At 35.7% G+C, this 21,042-nt stretch overlaps 3 protein-coding genes across 7 annotated transcripts in view; 1 reads left to right on the top strand and 2 right to left on the bottom strand.

Moving 5' to 3' along the window:
* Nucleotides 1–4,949, bottom strand: part of LOC129261454 (ankyrin repeat and LEM domain-containing protein 2-like) — a 29,122-nt gene extending 24,173 nt beyond the window's left edge. The window contains exons 1-3 of one of the 4 annotated variants that reach the window (XM_064099086.1): nt 4,414–4,949; nt 856–1,331; nt 226–395 (exon numbers count right to left, since the gene is read on the bottom strand). In XM_064099086.1, coding sequence (XP_063955156.1) covers nt 226–395; nt 856–1,303 — 618 coding nt within the window. In that variant the 5' untranslated portion in view covers nt 1,304–1,331; nt 4,414–4,949. Of the gene's footprint in view, nt 1–225; nt 396–855; nt 1,332–2,950; nt 3,261–4,238 lie in introns of those variants that run through there. The other 3 variants (XM_064099083.1, XM_064099085.1, XM_064099084.1) reach the window with 3 other exon arrangements.
* On the top strand, nt 4,264–12,487 carry LOC129260178 (crystallin J1A-like). Of its 2 annotated transcripts, none has more exons than XM_064099087.1 (7): nt 4,264–4,358; nt 6,869–6,988; nt 7,986–8,162; nt 9,635–9,826; nt 10,651–10,807; nt 11,421–11,614; nt 12,397–12,487. In XM_064099087.1, the coding sequence occupies exons 2-6, from the start codon at nt 6,925–6,927 to the stop codon at nt 11,611–11,613; spliced, it is 783 nt and encodes a 260-aa protein (XP_063955157.1). In that variant the 5' UTR covers nt 4,264–4,358; nt 6,869–6,924; the 3' UTR covers nt 11,614; nt 12,397–12,487. The 2 variants fall into 2 exon arrangements, with proteins under 2 accessions (XP_063955157.1, XP_063955158.1); XM_064099088.1 differs by having other exon boundaries at nt 4,293–4,353; nt 6,867–6,988.
* Nucleotides 12,488–17,747: 5,260 nt separating this feature from the next.
* LOC129261363 (sushi domain-containing protein 2-like) overlaps nt 17,748–21,042 on the bottom strand; it is a 39,782-nt gene continuing 36,487 nt past the window's right edge. Inside the window, exon 18 of the mRNA XM_064099090.1 lies at nt 17,748–20,924. Within this exon, the coding sequence (XP_063955160.1) occupies nt 20,878–20,924 (47 nt within the window). The 3' untranslated portion in view covers nt 17,748–20,877. The remainder of the gene's footprint in view (nt 20,925–21,042) is intronic.

Raw genomic sequence — 21,042 nt, forward strand, 5'->3', positions numbered from 1 at the left:
TATATATGATTGATTGATTGACTGAATGACTGATTGGTTAATTGAATTATTGATTAACTGATTGGATGATTGATTGAATGATTGTTTGATTGACTGACTGATTGTTTGATTAATTGATTGACAGCACAGCTGTGTAAAACAGTTTCCAGTTGAATGCAACTACCCCTTGCCTCACATATCATGAGTAACTAAATAAATTGAGAGAAATTAAGAAGCAGTTCCTACCTCTGAGCAGTTGGATACGATATTTGCTTTCTTGGGAGTGGTGAGATTGGCTTGTGATCTGGCAAATGTTTGGGCTTCATCCAAAGTCTTAAATTGCTTGAATCTTGCTTCAGTGTTTTCTTTCAATAGCTTCAGCACCTCTTTCTTGTTCTGGGAAAACTTTGTGGTGACTAATGACACATACAAAAAAGAAAGAAAAAAAAACCAAAATGCAATCTTGAATATTTTTTAAATAATGCATTAAAACATACTGATATTCAGCTCATCTCATCTGGTTTACAGTCCTTTTCAGGACTTCACTCACTTTCAAGAAAAGAATACCTCCAATTTCCTCTTTTCATCCTTTCTAGTCTTTCCATTTCAATTTTTCTGCCTGTATTTCCTTTCCCTTCTTCATATTACACATGGTGAACCGTAAATCTTTTCCATGTTATAAACTCCACCATGCAAACCTACAAAAGATAATAAAACAAACTCCTTGAAAGTATTCTGTAATAGCCATTTGACCTTGTGTGTGGGTGTTTGTCTTCCATTATTTTTATTTTTATTTTTATTTTTTGCTGTATTAAAAGGAGAGGCAGTAGGTCTACCTATTTCGCCATAAAACTATTTTTTTTATTTCTGATTTACCTGAACCAACGCTTGACTCTCCATTCTGAACATTCCCATCTTGTATAGGAATACACACCACGTAGATAATTTCGCCTTTAACAAAGGATGTAGACTGGTTCCCAGCCACAACTTTATCACCAACGGCTCCCTTGCTACTTGAAGTATCACCGTTTGTTACTGGGTTACCGGTCTTTCTCTCCTCTGTTGTTGGTCCGGTCTTTGCATGGCCCTCCTTCTTGCTATCTTCCAAGGCACAAGGTTTCTCCTGTCCTTCGCCATTTTCTGATCTTGTTTGGGGTTCATCATTTCCAGAGCCTTGTTCTTTGAGCTTGTGGGTGGCAAGTCTCTTCACAAAGAACTTCCGGGTGGACTTTGAGATGCCTCCGAAGGGAAGTCCGGCTGATTTCAGTTCTTGGCACAGATCGGAGTCGGAGAGAGAGCCGAGTTCCTCAAGGATGGCATCCATCCTGCAGGATGATCTACATCAAAGGTTCCTGAAAAATACAATGTATGTATTGGTAAATTGATGAATAGCAATTCCCACTTCATCTTCTTTCCCTTTAGTGTCATCCTACATTGTCTAATCTTATTTCACCAACAACAAGTTTGTCTGTTAACCAGTTGGTCCAATTGCTATTTGGCAAATTTACAAGTTTTGTCTTATTTCCAGTAAGGCTCTACCCATTTTGTCCACTTGCTCCAACACCACAAATACATGGTTAGATGAACTGTTAATGAACCAGGTTTTCATTTGATAAGCAGACAAAGTGGAAATTAGACCAACTAGCCATTAGAATAAATGAGAATAAGTGGGTATTAGACCAAATGAATTCAGTAGACCAAATTTATAGTAGACTGAACTTTAGCCCATAAGACTATTTGAGAAGTAGCCTAACTGCTCGTAGGCCATAATGTGTGGTTTATTTCCAATTCGTCCAATTTCCAACTTGTCTACTATCATTTGATCTACCATCACTCAGTTCGTCCACTCACCACATGGTCTACTTTCATTTAGTCTAATGCCACTCCGTCTTATAACCAATTTTCCAATATCTTAGTCCATACACCATTTGGTAAACAAGGGTTAATTGTGCAAAATTAAGGAAAAGAAAATGGGTATTAGACCAATTGGTTCTTAGACGAAATTGTAATAGATGAACTGATGATTAGACAAAGTGATTATTGGACCGAATGGCTATTGGACAAAATGTTTGTTAGACGAAATGTTGATGGATGGAATGGCACTAGACTAAATGAATGTAGACCATGTGGTGCAGTGGACGAGTTGGCAGTCGACGAATTGGAAATTTACCGAATGTGTGACATCATGCAACATGCACCACACGTGATTATGGAATCACCTTTTCATTTCTTTGTCTGCAATCTCCCTTACCCCTATAAAAAGCTATATAAAAGCTAAACAACTTGTACTCACAGCCTCAGAGGATAAAAAGGAAATAATAATTGAATTTGAAGTCATCACCTGCACTGCTGCAGCAAATAAAATGGACATGTTATTGTCAAGTGGTCATAAACCTGATAAACCTCATAAACTAAGGTTTAATGTTAGACTAAGGCTAGCTTAGTATGGACTATGGTAGTGGTTCGTATTACCGAACACTTTTCATGAATTCAATCATATCAAACACACTATTCTCATAAAATTCACCAAACTTTCACCAGAAATACACAATTACCTACAAAAAATAAATATGTAAAAATTTGGCCGAAATCGTTTTTACGATCAGACCCCTCATCGCATGTGAAATATTTTGGTCACTTGAAATAGGTATCGTATTACCGAACGTGTGTTTTCTATGGGAAAAGTTGACAAAACGACAAAATCACTGATGCGCTATTTTGACCACATTTTATTAGTTTTCGAATATTAAGACTTTGAAAATGTGTTTTTGACAAATTTTCATCATCTTTCCATTCAAGTTCTCTTTGAAAGGATGTTGCAAAATTTTGAGCGTATGGAATTATTTTCTGATGCATATGATGCGCACGTCCGGTAATACAATCACTCACTATATTAAGTAACTAGCTACGCAGATCTAGATCTAGTTGCACATAGATATATGTGGCAAATTGCAACTTATTTGTATATAACCTCGTATTAGTGTGAGTGGTCTTGTCCTTCCGTTGTTGCCCACTTTCAGAATGATTGTGGCTGTTAAAGGAGAATGAAACTCTTGGAGCAAGTTAGCTTTTGTGAAAGCAGAAAAATCAAAGAATAAGATCAACAAAAGTTTGAGTAAAATAGGACTAGAAATAGAAGAGTTATGAGCATTTGAATGTCGAGATCACTAATGCTATGGAGATCCTCCCATTGGCAATGCGACCAAGATCTATGATGTCACAGATGAACAACTCTCCCCATTTGGACACTGAAAATAAACCCCAAAACATCTCTTTATTTCTGCTCATTCTAATCATATGACAAATGATTCATCAATGATATAATGTTGTGAAACCTCTGTACTTGTCCTCTCATAAAGAGAACACCTCACCTTGTGATAGGCTCTATAAAAGTGAGAATATAAGTGAAATAAGTACTAAAGTAATGAGGGAGTTGTACGTGTGTGACATCACAGATCTTGGTCGCATTGCCAATTGGAGGATCTACATGGCATTAGTGATCTCGACATTCAAATGCTCATAACTTTCTTATTAATCATTCAATCTTCCTCAAACTTTCAACAATATGTTTCTTTGATTTTTCTCTTTGATATGGATTCAGCTGGTTTCAAGGGTTTCATTCTCCTTTAAAGAATGATTCTATCGTGTGAGTAAAAAAAACCTTGACACCTCACAAATAATCAATCTAAGGAAAGATTATGTAATGAACACATGATTATTATATATATATGGCCTGGTACTATGTGTTGACGCTTGGATGATCAGAAGGTATTCCTTGCAGTAATTATAAATTTTGATTTGCGCCAAATTAATGAATGCAATGAATGAATCGATCCAGATGTCAATGTCATCATGACATGGTCATAATCCTACAAGGGTTAAAATCCACTCATTCGTAGGATGAGTGGGTAGGTCTAGATCTAAATGGCATCGCAATTCGCAAAATTATTTTCAGTCAATAAATCTAGTTCTTTGTACAACTTGACGTTATGGTCATGGATATGGTCCATCGGCCATCAAACTCAAGTCAAAGTTAAACTTCAAACTTCAAAGTTGTAATTTTATTGACTGAAAATAATATATTTGCGATGTCATTTACCGCCAATACCGGTACTTAACGTTTTGTTAAGAGTATTAAGACGAGTTAGACTCGAGTCTATACTCTATAGTAATAGTAGTCTAGGTCCTGGGAGGGCCTGGCAGTGGTCATATGTTGAAAATTGAGTCTGACTCTGAGCTCCAGAAATTCAAATTCGTACCTCAATCTTCGAAGACGCCGTGCCACCATTGACATGAAAATGAGTGTATCGGACCGAAGCACAACTCTGTCTCTGCTTACACAATCTGTAATTGCAACGCATCGGCTGAAGTTCTTCTAGGTGAGTGAGTGGGGTTAATTTAGAGATCTTAAAAAACAACAATTACAGATATTACCTTGAAGTTGCAATGATGGTGGTCGATCATATGATGAATATCTTGAGGACGTTGCGACTACTAATTCAAACAAGCTTTTCCTAGAACTTTGAAGTGGAAGGTATCTTACTCCAGTCTTGGCTTTCGCTTGGGTATTCCCCGAAAGCTCAATCTACTCTCGGCCTATCGGGGCGGCGCCGGCGTCCCTGGATTTGAGGCATCGATAGCGCTGCGCGCGCTGCTCAACGAGGTTCTGTTCATTATATAGACAGTATACAGTCTACAGATCCGAGGCTGAGCTAGCTGTAGACCAAAAGCTTCGGTCTCTGTTATGTTGGTTGTTCAGCTGAACTCCGTTGGCTTCACTCACCAAATACAGTGTATGAGGAGAAATAAAAAAAACAAAATGTTAAAAAACTCCTCAAAACAGACGGCTGCCAGCTGTCTAAGCTAGCTGATGCTGACCCAGATTTTAGCTGCCTTGCAGTTAAGTTGGATTCTAAAAAAAGTTCTGTCCGTTTCGAATTTCACTCCTTCTCACATGCTCAGACAAGTCAGGCAGACAGAAAGCTTTGCAGGGGCCGCGGAACCGAGGGGGCTGAGGGGGGCTTCTGCCCCCCACTTTTTTCCAAAACCGTGTACAAAAACGTAAAAATGACCATATGATTGTGATTTTTAGCATGGTCAGCCCCCCCACTTTTGGCTCAGCCCCCCCACTTTGAAAACCGTTCCGCGGCCCCTGCTTTGTGTACGCAGATAGAAATTAGACGTTTCTGACAGTGAAGTTTGATGTTTCATGATGGGGGGACCCAGTCAGACCGCAGGTCCCTATGCTAATGAGCAAAAAGGCCAGATTCATCCAAATCATCTCGTGGCTGAATCCTCCTCCTTGCAAAATCTCGTGATTCGTGAGATTTTCTTTCTCTAAGAATTTACCTGTTTTAACCTCAAGTTAAATAAAATATTATTGCACCATCAGATAGAGTAAGAGTTACTCTTTCATATTGGTCATTTATTTTGTATACAATATTTTGTTAAATAAGTAAATTTCTGGCCTGAAATTGTGCCTCAAAACTGAATTTTCTTCCTTTGTTTTCTTTTGCAAATTGTGCAAAACTTTTTATTTTGAGCCTCAATGATATCTATATCACCATAAAGCTGAACTTCTGTACTTTCTCACAATGCCACTATTGATATGCGGCACCTTTTAATCGGGTCAAGATCACACTTTTCCCACCAAGGTACAAGACGAGATTTCTGAAATTTTGTACTTGCATGAAATCCAGAGTTCTGATTGGCTGGATAAGGTTCACAGAACAACAGGCCCGGGGTATTTGAGGAGATTACCACATGGGAAGTGTGACCTTCCCACGAACCCAGGCACTGGAACCGTTGGAATTTGCCATTGTGTGGTCTTTTTGACCAATCAGAGTGCAGTATACTTGTTTTCAAGCTGCTTTATGTACTTGGCAAATGAAAAGTGTGATCTTGACCCGATTAAACCAATTCTTATTTTGAAACCTATATAATTTCAAAGCATACATATTCAGCTTTATCATGATATAAAAATCCTTTGGGCTCAAAAAGAAATAAAGTGTGAAAATAGCAGCTTTTGTCAGGTGAAAATATTTATTTTGTAGCATATTTTAGATCAAAATTTTAACCTATTACAAAATCTTTGAATAAATCCAAACACATGACCTGAAAGAATGATTCTTCTTCTTTACAATGGTACCAAATTCATGAAATTCGATGCATAATTAGAGCAGCAATGACCGAATGAAAAGAGGTGTTTTGGTCCGCATCAAGCTCATTAAATATGCAAAACATCTCAAGTCATGAATATCACTTGGATGAAAGAAGCCACTTTCTTGGGACCTGCAGTCTGACTGGACCCACTCACATAAACGATAAAGACTATGCCAATTTTAATACTTTAACGAAACATCTTTCACAAATTTGTGTTAAATTATATTCTAAAGATTCTTAACCTGGAAGAAAATATCACAAAACTCACTAAGACGATATTCCCGCCGTGTTTTCGCGCACTCAATTTATCATGCAAAGAAAAAGTATTTCCTGTTCCTAAATTTCTAAATAATGTTCATATTCTCATAGGAAAATATGAATCAAAGTGAATATAACTCTAAAGTTCCAAACAGTTGCTGGTTTTCTCTGTATTTAGTGATTTATTGCAGCCTCAGTGTAGAAAAAACTGAATAGGAATCGTTCGTCACACTGCAGTAACAGCTCCATACACAGAGTGCGCATTTTGCAATTGAAATTGCATGGGCATTGGAGTGGACCATAAAATTGTATGTTTGATTGATTTTTTTTTTGGGGGGGAGGGGATGGTTTTGCTAGATTTAGCAATGGGATTTGGCAATTTGTTAAGTTGCCTGTTTATCATGTGACTTCTAATGAATATTCAGTTCATTTTAATATTGTGTATTAAAATTCCTTTTCAAATTTTCAGAATACAAAATGAGCAATCCAAGGAAATGCTGAGAGGAAACGGCTGAAAGTGAAACCATGTCTAATATTAAGGAGAGGTCAGCAGCTGCTGTGATAGGGTGTCTTTGTGGCGATGCCGCAGGTATGCTCAGATTTTTAATTCTATATAGGGTCTAGTCATGGGCGGAAATCTGTCCCCAAAGGTGACAAGCGAAAAAAAATAGATTATCACCCAAAATGTAAGGTAATTTTAACCCAAAAATTTGACAAGCAAAAAAAAAAAGGTTTCACCCAAAATGTAAGGTCACTTAGTACAAAATACATGTATTATTTTTATTGTGCATTTTTTTTTTCTCCATCATAAAAACCAAAAATAGTAGGGGGGACATTTGATATTTTTGTGTCCCCCTACTATTTTTGGTAGGGGGGACGCGTCCCCCTGTCCCCACCCCCCTGGGATTTCCGCCTATGGGTCTAGTATAAATGTTTGACAATTTTCTAGACAAGATCATCCTAGTTTATGCTGACTGACTTTATTTAGAAAAGGGAAAGGACCTAAATAGATTTTATGATGTCATCACATATCTGAAAAATTTGCTGAGTTCATTACAATATATTTCAGCTAGTCAGTAGAGTATAGTGAACTTGCTTCCCAAGATTAGGAAATCTGAATATTGAAAGGCATTACAGTATCAAAATCATTTTAAAAGGCATTATTTTTTCATAAAGGATGCAAAATCTTCACTTTCCAAATGATGACCACAATCAAAGTATTATGGCAGCTAGAGAATTATCACTGTTCATTAAGCAGTATTGTTGCTTACATTATTTTTTATAGGAGTTGACTCTTGACTGTATTCATTATAATATCATGATGATTACCATCAAGTTTTTATTGTTATTGTCTTTTTATTGTCATTATAGTTGTAGGTTGTTATTATTATCATTTTATTATTATTATTATCATCATTATTCTTGTTATTATCATTGTTTTATTATCATCATCATCATTATTGATAAACATAAAGGTGCCAATAGTGATGATGATGATACATGTAAATGATAAAATCTTTAGGCCAATACTTTTATTTCTACCTGTGCCTCTTCTTCATTTTGTTTTATATGTTTTGATTTTCTAGCTCAACCTATTCATTGGATATACAACCTGGGCAAATTACAGGCCATTCTGTCAGCTCTTGAATATCCAGAATTTCGCTTCCCCTCGGCGAATCCCTACTACCGCATCGACACTGGCAAGAATACATGTTATGGAGACCAGGCCATGGCTCTTCTTGAATCGCTCGTGAGATGTAAAGGTAATGGGGGGGGGGCAGGTTTGCAGTTGCCCCCTAGAAATCTTACAGAGTTTACTGAAAATGTTCACAAAATTCACCAAAAGTTTGCACAATGCCCTTCAATTTCACTTTACAAAATGCAATGTTCAACGCCCTAATGACAAACTGCAATGGCTACGCTCCCTCGCTTTGAGTTTCTTCAAAATTTATGCTTCTTGCCCCACACCTGGGAAAAAATATTGTTTATCCCCAAACAGAAGTGTATTTAGAAGAAGATTACATGGATGTAGGGGAAATTTTTTTAAACATAAGACATTAAAGCAGATACAAACCAATAGCGCCATCTCGAGTCCTAAACTACTCATACCTGGCCAGTTTCCTGACCCATAATAATAATGTAGGATTTGTATAGCGCACGTATCCGCCTTGCTAGGTGCTCAAGGCGCTCCTATATTTTCCCCCGGCTAAGCTGGTCTACCGATTCTGGTGCGCACAGCTTTTTGAGGAATTACTGCCAGTAGGCCTACCCATTTACCTCACCTGGGTCGAGTGCGGCACAGTGTGGATAAATGTCTTGCTGAAGGAAAACACGCCATGGCTAGGAAATCACGACCCTCTGCTTGAAAGGCTAGAGTCAGAACCACTAGACCACGACGCCCCCACTAGTACTAGTGTAGTCTAGTAATATAGACCCACTTGAATGATAACATGCTAATTAACTACTCAATTCATTTTTACCGCAATAATTATGTTACCAAGTAGCAAAACAATTAGCCTACTTTTCCCCTCAAAACATTTTAGTTTAGAAAACTCTATACAAATACAATTAGAGGTCAATTTTCATGAGTTATTAGTACATATCTGAAAACGTATATATTATAACACACAGTCAATGAGAGACCACACACAGTTCACTCCCCCTTTAAGATATTAAAGTTATGTACATGTACTTCTATGGCTTAATAGATATGTCACACCACACAAAATAAGTAATGGCCTACCACTCAATCCTTGCTGACTCAATGTATTCACATTATTTAAAACTGAATTTGAAGAATGGATGACACAAATGGATCTATGAAATATTAGATGGAAATGGTGGAGGGGGGTAAGGGGTATCCTTTGGAAAAATCAGGTACGGTTCGCCTAGGGTGAATGGTGATGTACTCTCATTTTGTGATCATTGTACTTTGATTATCACACATCCGTGGATTGTGTTTATTTTGTTATAAAATTTACAGTTATTCCAATACTTGTTATAAATGTATTCATCATCATTTTCATCATCACCATCATCATCCTCATCACCACCACCATCAACATCATTATCGTCGGCACCATCATCAACTTATTCTTCGTCATCATCACAACCATCGCCATCATCCTTATCATCAACAGCATCATCATCACTATCATCATCATCATCATCACTGTCATCATCATCATCAATTACACTCTGTCACTAAACCAGGTTTGATTGAACTGACTTTCAGGTCTCGACGTAAAAGATTATGCTACGACTCAGTATCGCTACTTTGGTCCCGAATCTGAGTACGAAAACAAACTGAATGCAGCGTTTGTGATCAAATCTGGCGTCCAGAAAAACTTTCCCATCCACGGACCATGGAGAGACAAAGTCCTCAAAGATTTCCTCGTCAAATATGCAACAAAGGAAGAGGAAACAGGTAGGTCAGGGTCTGGTATCACAAAACATACCAATCGATCGTTAACAGGACTTATAATTGATTGCACTGACCACAGTGTACAATAAGTCATGAAAATCAGTCGTACAATCGGTCAATAGGCTTTGTAATACAGGACTTGGATGTAAGATATGCGTTGATGTATATACGGTTTAGCTTCTAGTGCTTTCCTCATGTAAATGAGATTTGGTAGTGGCTATGTCGAGGGTTTACACATGGGAGGCTGTAACTGGAGGAAATGTGATTTCGAGTGGATTGAATTCTTTGCCAAGCAAATTTATAGAGTTAAGTTTTTCATGACAGCTACTTATGACAGGAACTTATACTAAAGCTTATGGTTTTCAGAATTTGTTAGTGTTACTTCACAATTTTGTACCAAAATCTCCAGACTCTTATATCATTTTGTTTGCTTCTAAATATGCTGTTTTTGTATTGTCATGTAATTTATATGCTACTTCGGAAAAATAGATGAATTTTTCTAATGTATGAAAAGGGGAATTTTGAAACGAACATATCAGGTTGTGCTAAAAACATTAGTGAACCCCACCATAAAATGCACTCCTTCATGCTGAGTGATGGATGTAGACAACAGCACTGCAATGTTCTGTCAGCCAAGAGAAACAAACTTTATTGGATGTAATATTTTACCACCTGAATTCCCAATTAGATATCTGAAACATGCAGAACTTGAACGGTTAAATATGTTCATTTTCTGGTCGTGAGGTTCACTTACTTTTGAGCACTCCTGTATGCCCTTACAGACTTACACTGATATCTGTCTTGTCTTTCATATACACTCATGACAGGTAGCGATGATATGACTGACATGCATGCTGTCATCCAGGTCGTTCCCGTCGTTGCACTCTACGCTGGCCAGCCGGAGATGCTAGAGAAGGTGGAAGAAGCCGTCTCGGTCACCATGACAGCAGATGAAGCCATCGTTCACAGCCTGGCTGCCGCTAGGTGAGAGAAATTTGAAATGCCCTAGTGCCATCCAGTATCAGAGGCAAGACCGATGACTAATTTGGTCTCAACCAATCAGATGCAAAGATTTGCAGGAGCTTATGTTTGTGGAAATCAGTTTCAAAACTCTTCATGAAGCACCCCCCATGCAGTTACTTTGCCTTGTACTAATTCTTTTCATGACTGGTGAAGGTCAAAAATTGAAATATTGAGACCGGTAATGGTTTTCATTGAAGGACAATTATTTTTTATAATAAAAAATATGCATAATTTTGGTAGTATAACCTGCCCTTGGTCCTTTAAAACTGCCTTCTGCTGTAGCTTCGGGCAAATTAAAACAACCTTAGAATCACTCGGAAACACATAAATCAGATCTAGTGAGGAAAAATTCGACATCAGATATATTCAACTTACAGAAGGTAAATAAAACATGTTTTACATAATCTGATCTAAAAAATGGATAAGGCTTAATAGGTGATTAGTCAACTTATAGAAGATCAACTTATCATGAAGAGTTGACTGTACTTCAAAGGTATCATATTAAATATTAATGATGCCCACACCAATATTTAAATTGGTTACATTTTTTTCATTTCCTTTTAATCCAATGCAGGATTTTGGAATACTTTATCTTGAACGGAAGCAATGGCAATGTCCTTGATGATGTCATCAAGGAGCTTAGAGATCCCAACAGGACAAGCCCACATTCTTTGGACAAGGCCGTCATAGGATTCCTGGAGAAAGTCAAGAGGAACCGTACTGTTCCACACTTCAATGCAGCCACCAAAGTCTTCAAAAATAACTGATGTAAGTTACGTTTCAAATGATACTCTGTATATCCAATTTATAGAAAGTATTCAAATGATTTGAATGTTTTTAAGCCTGTCAATAAAGATGGTATCATTCCCAATGTAGTGGTCAAAGATAGACCAAGGCTGAAATGAGTGATACCACATAGTTTAGTGAAAAAAAGCCTTGTATTGCAAGATGACAAGAATTATATTACTTCATGCCATTTCTATGCCTCCACCCACTGTACTTTGAGGTGGTTTCTCAAGACATGCTTCCAGGCCATTCATCCTTTTGTCCTGTTTTTGTTCTCTTTATTTTTTATCTTTTCTTTGTCAGAAAAACAATTAAAATTTACAAAACATGCGTTACATTTTCAATAAAACAAAATGCATCGATAAATGGTGTATTACAGAATTAAACATTGTAATTAAATTGCTCTGTACTCAAAGTCATTTAAATTGTAACCCGGCTGTACCTACAAGACAATCAATAGATCAAAGTGTCCTCTTGAACTGTCTTATGGATCAACTTCAAACTTGGTCCAATATAATTATGTAGATGTGATAGTGATCTTAATTGTTTTTGATGTCACATGGTCAAAAGGTCAGAGGTCATTATATACACAAAAGTATGTTGTTCTTTCAATAATTTAAAAGAACTGTTTGATGGCTCAATATAACCCTTTTGCTTATGTATGCTTATGACAGTGACAATGATCTCAAAAGATGTTGGGGTCAAAGGTCACAGACTTTATTATATACATTGAAGTAAGAAGTTGATTGGATTTGATTTTTCAGATTTGCCCGGGGCGTTTCAGTCCGCCCTACATGCCCTGTTTAACAGCACCGACTACGCTGAGGGAATCCGACTGACCTTGAAGGCTGGGGGCTGCAACGCAAGCCGTGCTGGATTCATAGGAGCTTGTCTTGCAGCGAGGGTAGGTAGAGTCTTAAAGCCACTATGTCACAACCACTTTAAACAGCGCCATCTATACTCATTAACTACCTCATTGCAACTCCGCACCCTTATCCAGGATGCAATATTTCAATATGTAGTAATCATATATACTCACTACAATGATGAGTAATTTTTACCCCTAATCTTTATAGCGTTTATTCCAAAGTATATAGCAAAAAATCGTATGTTTTTAGTATGCTTTCATGCATTCTCTTTTCAATAAAGATGAAATAACCATCATATTAAAAGCCCCATAAAATTTACAATTTATTTCTGATTGATGGCAGGATATGGCACTATGTTCAGAGTTCGGCGCCCCTTTCTGGAAAGCAGCAGCTATGGAATTTCTTTCTTATTATCACAGTTTGGCAATTCCACGAAATATATGACATTTCCTTAAAACACTGTTTTTGCTTTGGTAACATTTAGGTGAGTTTTAAGGTCACACTTTGCAAAACATCTTCCAGATATAACTTGAACTTGGAATTGTTTTACATTGTGTTCATTGCTTTCAATTTCAATTTGGTTTTTATTCTAGAATGGCATGGAGAACATTCCCGAAGACTGGAAAGCCAAGACATTGTGCACCCAGAAAGCAATGGAACTTTGTGAACAACTGAAGGATCTTAGAAAGGAAAATTAATCACATCTCTCATTCCAATAATACAATATGAGTACATAACACAGTCAGTAATCCTTTTTTCTTAAATCAATGTATGAAAAAGGTGCTAATTTTCATTTGTCATTGTTTAAATAAATTTCTTTTTCATATGATCAAAGTTAAATATATAATTATTATAAAATAATCATAACAGATTTCATGTGCCTTGTTTCCATAAATGCAAAATTGTAATTGATCCAATTAAGTGTACTTATGCATGAACATGTATGCTTATAAAAAAAAATTCATATATAGATATATTGTCCGTATCTAAACTACCCGTGTTAATTCTGGCCTAAGTATTTACGATACTATAGTAAACATGGGAACAACTCTATAAAGTCTAGGCCATGTAACATATAAACACCTCTTGATTTCAGGTGACGAGGCAAACAAGATGTACTTGCTCTCTTTTCTCTGCCGGAATGGCCTTGGTTATGTCCAAAATCAGTTAATAATAACAGTAATAATATATTTCATTACTTGTACATCACATATACTGTACCATTTAATGTCCTTATGTGCTTCCAAAGTTATATGGGTAGTCTGGTTGCATTAGCCCAGCAGACCTTTTACAGTGCAATTGCTTTTCAAGTTATAGGTTTTTGCCAGGTACCCATGTACTTCAGCTGGATCGAGTCCAGCACAATGTGGATCAATTTGTTGCTGAAGAAAATTATGTCATGACTGGGCTTTTTAAACCCACGACCCTCTGTTTCAAAGTCAGAAGACTAATCCATCTGGCCAAAACACTCAACGCTTGCAATGTTTGTGAACCACAAAGGTGAATAGATTCACAGACCTATCAGGGCAAAGCTACTTTCTCTCAGTATGGATTGTGGCTGCCACAAGTTATGAAGGACACAAAATCAACATTGTACATTTGGTGTAGATTTATTCCAATCAGAGCTGTGAAAAAACTTGTGCGGACAACCTAACGTTTGGCAGTCAAAAAGTAGACAATTAATAACCAAGGGATTGAAAGAGACCAAAGGAAATTATCCTTCTCAATACAAATCTATGCAAAAGTGACAAAACTACAAATGAAATAGTTGTTTTGGTTGTTATGGTTGTGCGCAGCTCAAAAGGGCAACCACAAGGGCGCGGGAAGCCAGGCGCAGACCCAGCCGAAACCAGTACAGGGCAGCCACATGAATGGGGAAAAGAAATAACGATACCCAAAATGTCTCAGGCCATTAAAAGGAGCAGTAAGGCATTCATTAAAGCCCAGAACTCAACATGGTGATAATGAATTTATATGTAAAAGGTTGTGAGAGGTTGTGACTGCCACTGCTATGACTTTCGATACCAACCCTTTTTTCAGTACCTCATCAAAATGAATTTGTTTCTTTATGTCTGCACCTCGCAAAATTACTACCTGAATGTGTGCTTCTTTCGTTTTGTATCTGTACCAGTACTTGTATTATCTTTATTTGATGAAAGCAGGTATCGTACGTATACTCAGCAATATGCGCATGGAATATAGAGCAATATCTCGGATATGTTTTCATGTCATGAGTTGGATGATATGTCATGACTAAACACTTTTGAAAGTTGGTCGTAACGTTGATGGAATTTCTTTATCATGAAGACACATTTGATAACTAGTTTTCTGTTTCTATCATGCATTATTAAAGAAGTCATTACCAAAATTGATATATTTTCTTACATGTATGTAGTATATTACTATTTAATGACCAATTTTTTCTGTAAATTGTCTCATATGTATTCATATTAATTAAATTGTATTTGGTTAGAATTATGTATCTTTGAAATCATATTATAAAGGTGTATATTTTTTCTTTAGTTTGAAAGTGGAATAGACTTTTTGTCATCATCAATGATTAAACTCTACTTTGATAATAAAAAAAATGAATGTTCATGCCTTGATACCTTGTAAAGAAAAAAGTTTGATTTTTTTTTTTTTTGGGGGGGGGAGGGGGACAGGGTTGTACAAAATCTGAAGGTAAATGCAAATGTTAGTGTGCCAAGGTTTCAAGAATTCAATATAATTATTTCAAATTCTTAATTGAGGGGAAAATGCATCTGATCCACCGTTTGGGAAAAAGAGCAATATTTAATTAATATTTTGGGGGGGTGGGGGGGGGGGTAGGGATAAATGTCTATTGTTACAACACTTTTTAAAGATGATTCTATACTCTGTATAATACACATTAGTAACATTTTAGTGATCTGCATAATGATGTAAAAATTTAAATAATTTAAAGATGAATAAATCAAGGGTCTGCAGAATATTTTTGCACAGCTTTACTTTCATAAATCATATAAATCGATCCTGGTCTCTAATTAAATGAATGACTGTCTCTCAAAATAATTTTCTAAATGTATTATCACAAAATATAACATGAAAATTAGAATATAAGACATATATAACTATGGTCTTGACTCTTGATAATTATGACGATGTGGAAAAATACTCAAATAAATGGAATTGATCATTACTTAATGATTGTGTTCAAATCATGATTTGCTGTGCAATATGAGCAGCTAAGTATATTTGTTTGAAGATATTTAAGTAATTATAAGAATATGAAATTAATGGTTTGCAGAATATTTTTTGCACAGCTTTACTTTCATAAATCAGTCCTGATCTCTAATTAATTGAATGACCGTCTCTCAAATTTTCCAAATGTATTACATATGTAGCAAAATATGACATGAATTTAGAATAAAAGAGATATTTAAAAAAAACTATGGTCTTGATATGACAATGCTAATGAATGTTAAAATCTTGAATGATTGCATGTGCAATTAGAGCAACTAAGTATATAAGTTGAAACTTAATGATGATGAAATGACATATTTTTTTTAATAAATAATGACATATGATGATGAGGCACCTGGGGAGAATATCATGAATAAAATAGTCATTGATTTCCACTTCCTATTGTTATAAGCTACTGAAATCCTTGCATCTGATTGGCTCAGAGCAAATAGATCAGTGAAAATCACTGATTATTTGTGTCATGAAACACTCCCCAGAAGGACCTGATCAAACCAAAGTTTGGAGGGGCAATCACTTGCCTCATCCATCTTTTATCTGCTCTGGGAGCTGTTTCATAAAGTTTGTGAGTTAAGAGCGACTTTAAGAACGACTGGTGATCCTTTCTTGTGGTAAATGGTATAATGAATTGGCGATGGTTTAGCGCGTAAGAAAGGATCACCAGGCGTTCTTAAAGTCGCTCCTAACTTACAAACAGCTTTATGAAACGGCCCCGGATCTTTCTAGTGTCACTCTATATACATCTACAGTTGAAGCCAAAAGTCTACATACACCCATGGAATTCAGTGAAATTTGTTCGCTTGCCAAACATCGTAACATTTACTATATCTTCAGAAATATAAATACTACCATGACGAATTTGGTATCAAATGAAAGAGCTTATTAAGCTCTTTAATACACATGATTGGGATGCTGTTGGGATTAAAGTATATTTCAGGTGGAATTTCCTTTGAAGAAAAAAAAACAATATTCATGCCATCGTTATTATATTTTCAAACATCGTTTCATAGAAATATATAAATGTCAAATCTGTGATTTATTTTACATTTTCTATCATGATATGTCACCACTGAACAAATAAGTGTATTCTGAAATGTTTGTGTTGAGAAGTAACTAGCACAAATATGAAATGTTTTTGTCAAAAATATGAAGATTTTAGGGGAAAAAATGACACCTAAAATGTTTTTCAGCCCCTGATGACAAACCTCTGGCCTCATTGTATATATAGTATGTCTATGTGTGTGAAATAGAAGTATAAAATAAATAAAAAGATCTGTACTTTTCATAGCTAAGGTAGTTGAAGAATTATGATTCCATGTTTTCAATTTATCATTAAAATCAATCTCTGAAGAAGAATGGTGTGTTGGCTCAGTTGGTAGAGCGTCTGTCTCGCAACCAGGAGGTCGGAGTTCAAGCCTTGGTCGCATCAGAACAAAATGATGTTAAAAGATGGAAGTTGCTGCTACCCTGTTGTAGTGTTTGACGATTTAAGGGGTACAGGTGCTGCACAGTCATTGCCGAGCCAACAGTCAATTTGGGCAGAAAGAATTTTTAAAGGATTTCTATTTTCTAAATTTCTTTTTCGAACAATAAAATATGGATTATTTGAATGAGAGTGAGTGATATGGTAGTGAATTTTTACCTGATTGCTAAGAAAGCATGAATGCTTGTATTAAAAGCAAGCAACCAGAGGACTGACGGCTTAAGGTCCTCTCCAAGGGACCTGGTAATGAGGTAATTGCATTACCAAAGGGCACTAGCGCACCAAGTGGGAATTGAACCCAGGTCACCGGAATCTGAAACCCCCGCTCTACAGACTGAGCTTTCGCGCTTCCCTCATGTGGACAAGACAGGGGAAGCAAGGGTCGGGGGGGGGGGGGAGTTAAAAGTGATTATGCTCTCAAATTTTTCTAGTTTTTAATTTCACCCAACAGAGAGGATGGATATTTCCATTCTGTAAACCGACTTCCACTCAGATATAGACAACAATAATAAATCATATGTTTGTCTTAATTATTATTTTAATACAATTTTATCATGTAGTTGACAAGAAATTAATACACAATTCATTCCAAATTTCCTAGATGGTTTAATACCGATTGTAAGTTGCATGTAGGCCCTATACAAGAAAATGTAGGCCTATTAAAATTCATAATTGGTATAAAATTAAACTTTGAAAGATCATTGAGATTCGCCCTTATTTGCTATCTTTCTTTCACTATAAGTCTAAATCCTAGGATAGATGGAGTGATTGTGGATTACTTCAAATCTAGGCTATTAAATTATTTACAGTATACACTCTAAAAATGAAGTGCTAATTTAGCACTTTATGTGTTTGTATATAGTGACTGCACTTTGAGTGCTGATTTTCTAGTACAAATTTTAACTAGAATTAGTGTAAACACTCTTATTTCTGTGGAGTCAAATTTGACTAGGAATTTTGCCAGCTGTGGGAGTCAACACTGTTTCGAGTCAAAGTGACTTGTTTTTTAGTCAAATGTTGACAAAAAATTGAGTGATTATTCAGCTGATGCCACACCACTCGAGTTAAATTCATTTGAAATCTGACTCAATTTAAATAGGATTAGATTTGACTCCCTACTGGCACTAGTGAGAGTCAAACTTGACTCAAAGAAATAAGTGTATACATGTACATGATCTGACATTCATAATACCCTGTAAAAAGATGTAGTTTTTGCTTATTCAAAAATATTTTCACTCTCAATTTTAAGACATAAGGAAAATCTATCACTGTATACATATAGCAGTTAGGGGCGGAGCCACAGAGGGGGTGGGGACCGGCCCTCCACATTGTGAAAAAGGGGTCGGGGAAAGTAGGAGGGAGACAAGAAATAATTAAAGGGATGCTCCGGGTTGAAAATACTATGATTTAAACAGATAAAGAAAATCAGACAAAGAAAACACTGAAAATATGATCAAAATCGGACAAGGAATAACAAAGTTATGGCATTTTAAAGATTTACATTATTCCGATGAAACAGTTCATGTCTTCGTTATTATTCAATGAGCAAATTGATGATGTAATATCCCCAATTTTTTTATTTTATTATATGAAATTAGGTTATTCATTTTTTTCTATCAAAAACTGAAAAATTGGATCGACAACTGATTTAATACATTAGATATTCATTGCTGCAACTTAATTCATTATAAGAGAGAGATGTTATTAACACATGTATAAAAATATTAAACAATTATGATTTCATGTAATAAATTAAGAAAAAGGAAAGTCGAGATGTGACATGATCAGCCCACATAATGAATATTCATAGTGATGTACATTTAACTATTCTTACAAAATATTTCTCAACTTCAAAATTCAATAACTTTGTTATGTGTTATCCGATTTTGATGAAATTTTCAGCATTTTGCTCTGTGAATTTTACTCTTATTTAATTAGATATAAATATTTTCAACCCGGAGCATTTAAGAAATGATGTCAGAAACAGAAGAAGGCGATGTAATCAATCTCAAGCGTTTTGAATAGTTTTTCCAACAACTTTGGCCTACCGTGGCCTGTAGTAGTAGTAGTGCTATATGTCAAAAAGGGTAAATTGCCAATTCGCCTACTGCCGACTCGTCCACTCACAACATTGTCTGCATTTATTTAGTCTAATGCCATTTGTCCATCAATAGTTCGTCTAACAACTATTTGGTCCAATAACCATTTGGTCCAATCATCACTTCGTCTAATCACCATTTCGTCTACGACCTTTCGTCTCATAACCAGTTGGTCTAATATCCATTTCAATTTTATTTTCATCTTGCACAATTAACACTTAGTCCAACCATAGACCAAATGGTATATGGACTAAATGGCTATTGGACCAACTGGTAATTAGACAAAATTGTGAGTGAACGAATTGGCAGTTAGACAATGTGGATAGTGGACGAACTGATGGTAGAAATAGTAGACGAGTTGGCAATTGGACGAATTGGCATTAGACGATTTGGGAATAAACCGTCAAAAAGTATACATGTAGCTTTCATTATTAAATGCATATTCATGAATTCATTTCCACCTATCCTTATCATTATTACACAATGTATATATGACATGTATGAGTTATCTATAACTTAAATTATTTTCAAAAGTGAGCTGCATGCTTTATTTCTCTAATTTCCTAACGAAGGGCTAATGTTGATTATCTACGTCGACATGTCTCAAACTGAAATCTACTACTTACGATCCTAGTATTAAACTTTTTTTTTTATTTCAGTCATTTATATATTCGTACAAAATAATATTCATTACCAATTTATTCAAATGTTTATTGCACATTAATATTTTCCTCCATAGTCAAATATTTACACTCTAAAAAGAATCGGGAAGGGAAAAAAATCCAGAACATTAGATGTGACGTTGAGTGATCAGTTAATTTCTCAAACATTGACTTGGTTTTGATAAACTATTTCATATATCTTTTATAAACTATTTCACATATTTGTACTGATAAACTATATCTCTAATTCCGCATTGTCAAAATTATAATCATTACATTACACCATACAGATTTTTATTTTAAAAAATATATGTTTTCTCACAAGAATTTCGATTAATTAGACTACATTGATTTTGTTTTCATATATAAATCAAATGTAGGAATCGTAAAAAAGAAACTCATGAATAGTAATACCACAAAAATATTAAAACAGATCTTATAAAATAGGTATTAATACCTTGAAAGACATATTAATAGTCGATTTTTTTGACATATAGGATGGAATAACTTCCCTATATGCCATTATACCCATAAACCGCATTATAAAGAATATGCATATTCTTTCCATATGCATGAAAGAGTATAGGCCTAATGCATTTGGAATATATTGACTCAACTTTCGTAATTTCGATTACCAATATTTACAAATTAAGTTAAAATCGAGAGAACTTCATTATTTCAATGAAAGACATCACCATACTTGTCATATATTATAGGCCTACTATTATATAGTCAAAACAAATACATGTAGATATCGCATTATTCAATATCATACACTATTGCTGTTCTGATATTGGCGCGATCCCATTAACAAATCGGTTTTATATTTTGTACCATTTCCCGTTCGGGATGAGATGAAGGAATTCGACATTGAACGAAATGCTTGGTTCAATTAGCGTCGTCCATCTTTGTCTCTTGCCATGTCTCTCTTGATTTGTGCTGGGGGAAAAGGAGAATACGAAAAGTTAAGAAATAATTAGTTAAAGTAAATAAGAACCAGAAGGAACACCTCACCCCCCCCCGGTACTCAAGTCTGGCTAGGGCTAATTCATAGTCG

Source organism: Lytechinus pictus, chromosome 5 (genome assembly GCF_037042905.1).
Source record: "Lytechinus pictus isolate F3 Inbred chromosome 5, Lp3.0, whole genome shotgun sequence".
Classification (NCBI taxonomy): domain Eukaryota; kingdom Metazoa; phylum Echinodermata; class Echinoidea; order Temnopleuroida; family Toxopneustidae; genus Lytechinus; species Lytechinus pictus.